Raw genomic sequence first — 11,091 nt, 5'->3', positions numbered from 1 at the left:
CTTAATATTGATGAGAAGATACGTTTCTGTTACATTTAGAGGAGCAGAAAGAGAATCAGGCACAGAAAGCATTTTGAAGAAGAAATGTAATAACATGCAACAATTCATGCCACTTTGTAACACATCCCACAGCAGCAAATGACTCTTCCCTGCGTACACGCATCGTATCTGTTGGTAAAGTTGTCACCAACCAGCGTCAACTAAGCTTTGAATGCAACTTCATCGAGCCGAACGCGGCACAAAATCTAGCTAGCCCTTGTAGGACGCATCTCTGACCCCGTTCTTCATTTTTCCAGTCCACCCGTATCTCCTCTCCTCACCAATCCAAGAAACCACTTCCTGAACTCCTCAGATAAGACAGCAGGCTGTGCTACTGCAATCCAGGGACTATCTCAGTGTGAACCGGTACATTTACTGTTCCATGTTCTCCTGAACGGTTCTATAGCAAATTCCTGCAGACTTGGGCACTGTCCTAGTTTCTTGCTGCTTGTCACTGGCCAAAAACTCCTCCAACTTTCATTACGAGCTCCAAACAGCCGAGCCTTGACCATACAAACACATGCATGTTTATTTATGGCACCTATCCAGAGTGTGCTTGATAAAGCTTTCTCCAGGACGTAGAAAGCCACATTATCAGAGTATCACCACTTTTTTGTAAGCCTCTACATGTTTACTTACAGATCTTCTTCAAATCCCAGCTGCTGAATCTGAGACTTGATTTTCTGTCCTGATGTCTTTAGTATGATATTCTCAAGGAGATGAAAATCATCCTGATTGAACATCTCGCCATCCTCTAATGGGCCAATAATCTACAAAAGGAAGCAGAATCAGCATTATTAGGTAAAGTTTACACTGAAACAGAATTCAAAGTTGTGTTAAATAAATACTCCAGCCCAGTCTTGGTGGGTATCAACTGTTTAGGCCAACATTCATGTCAACGGCAGCAGAGCTGAACAGGTAAGTCTAGTTACTTAAAGCCAAGAGTCACAGACATAGGCATAAAATGCATGCTTAAAATTGTCACCGAGCGCTTGGTTTGCAGAAGTTGGGCATAATAAATTATACATGCAATACTACCTCTTGAAAGGGCAACGGAATACCAGGGCAATTCCATTAGTCCAGCAAAATTCCAGCAAATCTCACTCCTCTAGCCTTCAGAAGCCTAAAAGCTACCTAGATAATTCTTGCTGGTTTGCTGATGAGAGAAACAGAATGCCATAGCTCACAACTTGGAATTTTTAACCCACTAAAGTATGCAGAAACCACTGGAACTTGTTGTTTTTTTCCTTAAGTAGCAAGCAGATGGCAGAAAATGCTGTAACATCACTCGCCTGATCCAAGTGGTGACAGTAAAAAGAGCTGCTGGAAGAGGCCAAGGCACCTTGGGCAGGGCCAGATGCAGCAGCATATTGCTCAGTGAACCAAAGCAACACAGACTTTCAAGTTTGTCACCCCTTTCCACCCCTGGACTCAATTCACTGACAACAGGAAAGCAGAGAGACCTGAATTTGTACAAAATGCCAACAAGTAACTGCACACAAAAGAAAAGGTCATTGTAAGTCTGAACAAATCAAACTTGAAGCAGTCCTACAGACTGCTGACACCCAGAAGAAGTCTGGGGACCAGACTCTGCTGCTCAAGGTCTGCTTCCTTCCGTCCCACATGAAGAATCTCTCTTTTAATGCCTGCTGATTGATCTCACCCTTCCATTGCTGATGACAGCCCTCTGCCCCTTCTTCAGCTTCAGGACGTCTCTGCAGTATATAGCATGGGACAGGATAAAATCCACCCTGGGAGATTCAAAGGCTTCTTTGAAAATACTGGTATCCATCCCCTGAAAAACAAAAGAATACTCCACGTTGAAATGGGAAAAGTACACCCCCCACACACTTCTCCAATGCATTTCTTTGTTTCCGTTTAAGAACATCTTTATATCTTGCTGAAATTTATCCACAGGCCCCTTGTCTTTGTGGTCTTAGACCTAGCTGTTGTCGGTCACCTTCAAACGTTAACCCAACTTAAGACGTGAAGGATCCTGCCCTAATAACTGTTGCTACTTGCACCAGTTGTTCTGTTCTTCTGTTCTTCAGTGATTCTTGCTTAACTTTTTTAAGCTTACTTTGAGAAACGTAAATGTAATTTTTTTCCTTTTTTTTTAGATTACTACTCTCTCTTAATGCCCCAATAAACAACAGACTCACTTAAGCAGACCCTGAAACCACATTCCTTTTGACTTTTCAAAGTTATGCAGCTTTGAGGTGTATGAAGATTTACTTTATTTCCAGAAGGACTATTATATTTAGGTAAGTTTACATTTCAGGGAAAAAAAACCATCACCCCCAGAACCACTATTATTACTCTCCACTGGTACTGGACCTTCTGCACAAGAACATACCACACACAAAAAAAAATCATTAGAACAAGCCAAGTACCTTCGTAAACGCCAGCAAACAAGCTTACCCCAACAGCAAATTCTAAGATGTCAGCTCCTGCCTCCAGTGCCTTTGCATTTTCTTCTTTTGCCATCTTGGTGATGAAGTTCTTGGCATTATTGGACGTTTGTGTCTGTAGAGCCGCCCAAATGGCTCTAGCGACAAGTGTGTTCTGGCTGTTTGGATCTTCACTGGGGTTATTAATCATGCTTATGCGAACATTATTGCTGGATTTCTGTGTTTAACAAAACATGCATTAGGAAAGTTTTGGTTTTCAGGTGTGTTTTAAAACAAGGAGTAGTCAATTACAACAAACTTGATAGTAAAAGTTTTGTATTCCTTAACTAGAAAATGAGATTCCAAATTAGGTAAACCACAGCACAAGGTTAAAAGGGTGTATAAACTAATTTAACATCAACTGTTTAGCTTACACATAGGCACCACTGTGACAGGTATCGTCTAGATAATACCATGCTATGTATGAGATATGGGACCACGACCACCTCAGAGGTCTCACAAAACAGTCCTCTAGGTGTAAGCAACATAATTTTATGATTCAGTTATCTGAATCAGAGACAGAGCAGAAAGCAAAGCTCAGGTTCAGCAACCTTCCAGTACCTGAAGGGGCTACAAGAAAGCTGGGGAGGGACTGTTCACAAAGGCTTGGAGTGATAGGACGAGGGGGAATGGGTATAAACTGGAGAGGGGAAGATTGAGACTAGACATAAGGAGGAATTTCTTCATCATGAGGGTCAGGGTGGCTCAGGTTGCCCAGGGAAGCTGTGGCTGCCCCATCCCTGGAGGGGTTCAGGGCCAGGTTGGATGGGCCTTAGGCAGCCTGAGCCAGTGGGAGGTGTCCCTGGGGGTTGGGACTGGATGGGCTTTGAGTTCCCTCCAAACCCAAACCATTCTATGATTCATCTCCAAACCAAAGCACAGGCATCTTCAATTTAGAACCAAGGGCTTAAAGAGAACCTTTTCTGCATTGTATTAGCACAGTACCAAGAGGGGATTCTGCCCGAGGACAAGGAGGTCAGTTGTGTTCCAGTCCCTATGAATACAATGAGGCTGGAAATTAGAGACCCTGCAGGAAGAACCAGTCTCCCCAGGTCATACAACAGGAAGAAGCACAATTTACATTTTTCAAGCCTGTACGTACTGCTGTGTTAGCACTGCTAACCCATTCAAATGAAAACATTGCCTACCTGATGTTTGATCGCATCGTACAACAACTGCCTCCCTGAAGGTTTGTCAAAATCACCAACAATCCAAAAAGTAACTGGTCTAACAAAGGAATCATCTGCAATTCAAAAAAAAAAAAGAGTGGGAGAAATTTGAGGGTTAAGGGAAGGAAAGATACAGTTTTTCCTCATTTGGAGGATAAATACGATGCACATGCAAAAGTTTAAAATAAAGTAAAATTACATAGGGAAGATATGGATGAAGCAAAGCTATGAAGTCTAGCAAGACAAGAATAATAGCATTGGTATTATTATATTAGGTTTCATTTATCTCATTCAGAAAACCCACATGGGACAGCATGCGTCACTGTTTGAGACCTTTTTTTCTTTGCTATTTTTTAATTTAGAAATTATAAAGGAACTTATAAATAACTTGCAGATTCCAACTACAGTACAGACATACCGCTTCTTCATATTGAAGCGGTTAGTTCACAAAATCAGTTTTGCATAGAGAAAAAGTGCTGAAGCAAACATGCATTTAAACAGGTTTCTTCATTGCCTGCTGGTTCTAAAGCCAGTGTTATAAAGGAGCCAGAAAATTCCCCCACCAACAACACAGGACATGCTAAAGCAAGAGTTACCATAGATCTCCTTGGAAGACATTCCTGGTCAAAAAGCAGAAAGGAAAGGGAGGAAAGAGACATTAATAATTTTATAGTATCCCAATGTGTATCAAGAAGCTGCAGCATTAGGCATAAGTGAATTACTAACGTTCAAGTCCAAGTTTGTGCTAATTTGATTAGAATAAGCTTTGACTTTTTCTTCCCCTCAAATAGATTGATGCTTTATTTTCATGCTACAGCACTAATTATACTACATATTACCAGTTTCAGACCATATCAGCATCATTCTAAAGATGGTTTGCAAAACTGCCATGCCATTACGACGTCGACATTAACCTTTTCTGTTATCATGCCTCTTTTAAAGCTAGCATGATAGGGCTATTCAGCACCACATATAACTTTCTTATCATTTTAGAAAATAAGCGTGCTACAGCATTACTGTAATCAGATCCCAGTTATTAAACATCTTAAGTGACAGAAGAGGCAGTGATGCAAAACTGGGATTCCAAGTCAATGCACGCTCCTTCAAACAAATGTGCAGAGGGGCAGGTTTAATTAATAGTCTGCAAAGGGAAAACAAGAAGCTTCTTCATATCTAAGTGACTGAACATGAACCAAGGGCAAGTATGATACAGAAGACACAACTGGAACGTTTGAGGCAAGGCATGCAGGTGCCAGTGGCTGGAGATTGTACTGGGGAAACTTGTGAGAGTCCAGCAAAGACGACAGGCAGGAACAAGAGGAATCGGTTCAAATGACAGCAGCTGATTTATGACACCCAACTGAAATGGATACAGGAGAGGCCTGATTAAGCTCTGTATGATGTCTGTGCGTGCATTTCTTACACTGAGAAGTATGGCTGAGTCTGAACACTAACAAGAGACTTAATGTGTAACTGGAATAAAGCAATACTGTCACTGACAAAGCACTCGAGCAATAAATCCAGCAGGTTGTTGTCTTATTAATGGGCAATAACAATCTACTTCTGAATCCATATAACTGTTAGTAATTGCGAGCGATGAGACAGAGAGCTATTCCAGAATCTCTTTTGTATTTGTCCAGTCAGTGTCACTGCAGGATCAAAGTTTACGCTGCTGCATTTCTGGTGGTCATTTTCAACCCAGCAAAAACAGGTTAGGTGGGACTTCATTATTCATTGAAGGCTGGGTTTAAAGAGCAGAGCATTCTTCTTCCACATAGATGTCATGCCTTAAAAAAAAAAAATCTTTCATCCCCCATAGGCCTGAACAAGGTTCCACGTGTGTGCCGAGTACTGTGTATAAGCTTGGAAACACAAGTAAGATTAGATCTGGGTTCATAAACTACTGCAGACAATACCTTTCTTCGTTAAGTAGGTCATGCTGTTTGCAACAGCAGCTGTCTTATCTTTGGAATCCAACGTGGTAAATCGAGCAAAGTCGTCCACATAAAAGTTATCTGAGGAAGAGAAAAAGAATGAGATGCCAAAGCAACTCTTCCATGCACAATTAAAGAAAAATCACTGCTATTACCAGAACATTATAAACACATCCCATTTTGTTCCTCATGATACTCCTTTTTATGTCTCATTTCCACTGCTAATATATAAGCCAACGATTACATTTTTGTTGCCTCAAAAGTTACATTCTTGTCTTTTAAGTTACATTCAAAACTACACTGCATATTTGATACGCAGAATTCAGTTGAAAGAATTCATTCACATCTCAGTTGATGTTAATTTATGTAAATAATATACACTTAAAATTCCACTGTGTTACTATTTTTCAAGCAACTCAAAGGAGGTAGTTGTACAAGTGTTTCTGCAATGCTGTCATTATACTAGAGTCACTGCATTGGGTTTTAGCACATTTAGCCATGAAAGTCTCTGCTGAATCTTAAGTAATTTCACAGTTGACTGTCAATCTCAGCTCAAAAGAAGGTTAGAAGTAAAAAACGAGCTGTCACTTTGCACATTGTACATTCTTGGCTTTTGCTAGTATTGCTAATTTCTCAGCTTCACAATTCACAGACCCCTCAAGGTTTGCATAAAATCAAAATAAATCCCTGTTTGAAAAATCCACATATTAACATTGCTACTGCCCATCACATCTCCCCCAGCACCAGAACTGGAACATCATTTGGGGGGCTGTTAATACTTTGCCTCCATCTGGACAGCAAATTCTTCAAAGTCTCTGACTCAGGTACTTCAGGTTTGATGCAATTAAAGTTATTCCTTACTCATTCCTGTCAGATCCAGGTACTCTCTGTCAGACATTAAGATTCTTGAGTTAATTCTTGGAACAACGTTAGGCTGGTTCATAATATACTCGACCACATCTTGGTCATTGGATAATTCACCCTTGTGGAAAGAAGCAATATGTGTTATTTCACAGGTAGGTTTGCCTTAGAGAACTTAAAAAACAAAGCAAAAACCCAAAAAACCCAACAACACAACAAAAATGCAACACACGCACAACCACCCAAACCAAGAAATGATCCAAGTTAAGTTGTCTTGTGTATTACATACTCATGGACTTTTGAGTTGGTTTTTCCAAACGCTGTTAAAACACAGCTGAACTCGACACCTACCAGGTACACAGCTCGCTGGAAGATGCTTGTAGTTTCCAGCATTTTGTGCATCGTTACAGTTTCTAAGTCATCAGGATCCAGCTGATCTCTTTGAAAAGGCATCCCGTTGAAGAGCACCACAGGGAGAGGACCTACACCCGTCTGCTCATAGTAACCTCTCGCTGCCTAAATACAGGGAAAGAAGTAACTTTACCACGTCAGCCCATTACCACAAGGGTTCAGAACATTTCCATGCAATACCCACACAAGTCTACTCTACATACACTAAGATGTCCTTCCACGTTTATATGATACAGAGAACATTCATAGAGCGGTTTGAGTTGGATGGCATCTTAAATATCATCCAGTTCCAACCCCCCTGCCATGGACACCTCCCACTGGATCAGGTTGCTCAAAGCCTCATCCAATCTGACCTTGAACACCTCCAGGATGGGGAAGACGCTGTTCCAGGGCCTCAGCACCCTCACTGTGAGGGATTTCCTCCTTACATCTAGTCTAAATCTACCCCTCTCCAATTTATAGCCATTACATGTGCATACAAGCCTATCCCAACCCTGACTGCATTCCCTACATTTACATGTGTCGGCAGTATCATTAGAGTTACAAAGCTGGGGCAGACAGAATTTTCACTCTTTCTTTTAGAATATTCAACAAAACCCTGTAGAGCTCCAAATAAATTCTGCTTCATCTCACATATAATCATTATTGCTCTCCCAGTTTTCTCCATACAGAAAAGCATCAATTCTAAAAATAGCTTCAAGGAATTACTTGAGGAAGATTGTTGAGTTCTTTGCTACAGGGAGGGCATTTTGACTCCATCATCATTACTTTACCTCACACAGTAAATCGCGATAAAGAAAACCCACACCAATCCCTTCCAGAAATGAGGCCCCTTGCTTTTCTTAGGAACCATTTCATCCTCTTGAGTTTTTTTCAAGTAATTTTAAACTCTACTGAAGTCACCAGACCAGAATGAAAGCACGGCTTTGAGTAACATGAAAGTTATCTTTGTTCTGCTACTACACACGGAGAATTTTTTAAATATATGTATACACATAAAATACATATATCATATAAAGCTTTGTGCTGACCATAAATACTTAAAGTACTACTAAAAGTCACCCAATGTGATAACAAAATAGTTACCTGGTTAGTAAGAGAAATAGACAAAGAAATTGTACATCATTATATTTTCAAAATGGTGTTGAAGCAATTAAAAAAAAAAAAAAAAGCTCCATTTCATGAATTCTTACCTTTCTGTTTTGATCGTAGGCAGAATCAATTCCCAGAATGCTGTTGATTTCGACATATGGATACTGTTTCTCAAGAACACTGAGGACATGCTCCACTTTGAGTTGATCTCCCGTTTTCACTTTGTTATATATCTGTCCAGAGGACACAAGTAAGAGTTTACAACTGCAACTGAAAAGCTCCTTTCCTTACCAAAGGTAAGTTGACCCCTCACCTGTATTCTAGTAAATATAATAAGGCATTAACAGCCAGACTGCAAAACATTTTTTCTTATTTATTAGTAAACACTTGTAGCTCCTATAAGTATTTTGCTTTACCTCAGTTGCTCCAGTGAGATTGGAAGGAGGTAAATATCATGTACTTCTTTCAATAATAACTTCACTCTTTAATTAGAAAAGATATTTGCAGGGGGAAGAGCTGTGCTTCGGGGAAAAAGTGCTCAAGTAGAGCATATCCGAAGACCTTCCCTTCAGAACTCAAGACATGCTTTTAAACAACACAACAGCCCTCATATGTAAAGGAGGTAACCGTTTCCCTCTTGAAGACACAAAGTCTTGCTTTAGCTTAGAAATATATGTATAAAAAATGAGACTATGAGTCATTGCCTTCAAGTCACCAGCAGTGTAATGTTACTGCAGGCTCCAGCTTGTCAACGTGTACAACAATGTCAGACCACAAGTGAAAATGCATTTGCTAGTACCTATAACAACCTTTTATGTGGCAAAGTATGCAGGAGGAACTGTTCAGAGCAAATTAACAATGAAAGTATACAACTGTGGAATGGTTTGGGTTAGAAGGCACCTCAAAGCTTGTCCAGTTCCAACACCCCAGCCATGGGCAGGGAAATCTACTATTGGGTCAGGCTGCTCAAATCCCCTATAAAGTCCCTCTCCAGCTTTCCTGCAGCCTCTTCAGCACTGGGAGGTTGCTTTAAGGTCTCCCTGGAGCCTCCTCTTCTCTAGGCTTAACGACCCCGACTCTCTCTTGGTCTGTCCTCATGGCAAAGAGGCTCCAGCCCTCAGATTAACTTTGTGGCCTCCTCTGGACCCATTCCAGCAGTTCCATATCCTTACGTTGGGGATTCCAGGTCTAGACAGTACTCTAGGTGGGGTCTCACAATAGCAGATTAGAAGGGGACAGTCACCTCCCTCAACCTGCTATCCATCAGTTTGGAACTTGTTGCCAGAATGAGCAAAGAGGCAGGATCAGAAAAAACATGCGGAAGAGTCAAGTGTCTGATATAAACCTAGTCTCACTCGCCCAAGTTGGGTCAGAAGCACTTTACAAAGAATCATGTATTGTGTGGTACCAGCATTCGTTCGATCCCCTGAGTACTAACACAGACAAAGAAAAACTTCTTCCATTATCTAAGTATTAGCACATGAATATAGCCTTACATACATGGAAAATATTAAAACAGTTCTTTCCCTTTGAAATGAATACTTACAGACATGACAGTCTGGAAAGCATAATTATTGTCCACTTCTTGTGCCGCATAATTGTATGCCCTAAGGAGGGCAACTCCAGGGTCCTGAAGCCCATCAACATCCTCCGAGTCATTAACCACAAAGACTAGTCCTATCCTGCAATCAAGCAAATTTCCGTATTGTGAATCTATTATACTAATGAATAATCAGCTCTTTGTACACCTGTCAGCTACGATCACCACCTTAGACAAAAGCTTTTTCTGGAAGACTGGTAAGAGTTTGAGCAGAGTGGCCAGGAATCAAACACTGGATGTATGATCTCTAACCATCAGTCCATCAGAATCTTGCTTTTCATCTCTTTTTTTCATCCAAAGTACTTGATTTTCAGTTTCTTTTGGACTGTGAAAGAAACTGAACTTTCTTTTCTTATCAGCAAAATTTATATTCAAAGCATTTAGCATAACAAGCAGCATTTAGTAACTGCCTTTCCCAACCACCAGTACAAGACACCAGACACTTCTAGAGAGTCCTAGAAACGAGAATTTTACAATTGCTAACGCCACAAAATAAAACTAATGTAAAAAAAATCCTTTTACAACATAGCAGTTACCTCAGTGGGATGTGGTTACTGAAGAACATCTCTGCCACATTCAGTAATTCTGCTGTGGTCTCATGAGTGGGATCTACTATCAGCACCTGCATATAAATTGAAAGTGAAAAGTTTCTGTTCTCTTAAGAAGTCAAGATACAGCTTTTTGATCAGATAGCTTCATTCACATCTCAGTGCAGAATTATCACTAGTCCTATTGCATACATTACCAGGGAAATGAGGCTCAGTAATTACCAGCTGAAGTTTGTTATCTAAAATACCCTGTCTGAACCACTCCTTTAACCAGAAGAGACCAGACTCCTTACTCTATGATCTCAGAGTTTTTTTCCAACCTGGTGATTATATCATTCTATAATTTCATTAACCAACTTCAGTTACTATCCCAAAGCTGAAACGCACCAAATTCTTACTCATCATACGATAGTTTTTGCCACTGGTGAAACACTTTTTGGCACCTAATAGATACTAGAGAATCACGCTCAGTAATCTCTGAATCTCAGCCATAACATATACTAGTATGAGAACAACAAAACCTTTTAGAAAAGCATCCTGTCTCAAGATATTTCAGTGACAGGGAATACAGCATATACGTAGGCAAGTTGCAAAAGCTAATGTCCCTGGCACTAAAAAACCAAAACACACATTTCCTTGCTAGGCAGGTTACTACTTACAAAATTATGGAAGTTCTTTCTGATTTGTCTAATCACGCCTGGAAACGTGGGACGCAGCAGTTCTTGCACACTGGAAGGCCAGGAATTATATCGACTGTCAACTTCAAGATTGTTGATCCACTAAGAAAAAAAATAAAGGCATTTAAGTGACTGATAGGTCTGCTTGTCAAGTCTGAGATTGTAAAGTATTTTAAAATCAGACACTGTATTGAGAACCATATGAATAAAAAGTTAAGCTTTTTAAAAAGCGCCCATTATAACATTACTTTTCTTTTTTAATTCTCAGCAGTTTCGGAGCCGATTGCGAGATAAGAACAAAAGTTCCCCT

General features: G+C 40.3%; 1 protein-coding gene across 3 annotated transcripts in view; it reads right to left on the bottom strand.

Annotated features, from left to right (window-relative positions):
• UGGT1 (UDP-glucose glycoprotein glucosyltransferase 1) overlaps positions 1-11,091 on the bottom strand; it is a 40,548-nt gene that overhangs the window by 14,499 nt on the left and 14,958 nt on the right. For 2 of the 3 annotated variants that reach the window (XM_069864968.1, XM_069864970.1), the window contains exons 14-25: positions 10,764-10,883; positions 10,093-10,178; positions 9,503-9,638; positions 8,058-8,189; positions 6,805-6,969; positions 6,454-6,574; positions 5,575-5,673; positions 4,255-4,278; positions 3,638-3,732; positions 2,461-2,667; positions 1,703-1,834; positions 679-809 (exon numbers count right to left, since the gene is read on the bottom strand). In XM_069864968.1, coding sequence (XP_069721069.1) covers positions 679-809; positions 1,703-1,834; positions 2,461-2,667; positions 3,638-3,732; positions 4,255-4,278; positions 5,575-5,673; positions 6,454-6,574; positions 6,805-6,969; positions 8,058-8,189; positions 9,503-9,638; positions 10,093-10,178; positions 10,764-10,883 — 1,448 coding nt within the window. The remainder of the gene's footprint in view (positions 1-678; positions 810-1,702; positions 1,835-2,460; positions 2,668-3,637; positions 3,733-4,254; positions 4,279-5,574; positions 5,674-6,453; positions 6,575-6,804; positions 6,970-8,057; positions 8,190-9,502; positions 9,639-10,092; positions 10,179-10,763; positions 10,884-11,091) is intronic. The other variant, XM_069864969.1, reaches the window with a different exon arrangement.

Source organism: Phaenicophaeus curvirostris, chromosome 10, assembly GCF_032191515.1.
Source record: "Phaenicophaeus curvirostris isolate KB17595 chromosome 10, BPBGC_Pcur_1.0, whole genome shotgun sequence".
Lineage (NCBI taxonomy): Eukaryota > Metazoa > Chordata > Aves > Cuculiformes > Cuculidae > Phaenicophaeus > Phaenicophaeus curvirostris.
This window is presented reverse-complemented; position numbering and strand designations above follow the sequence as displayed.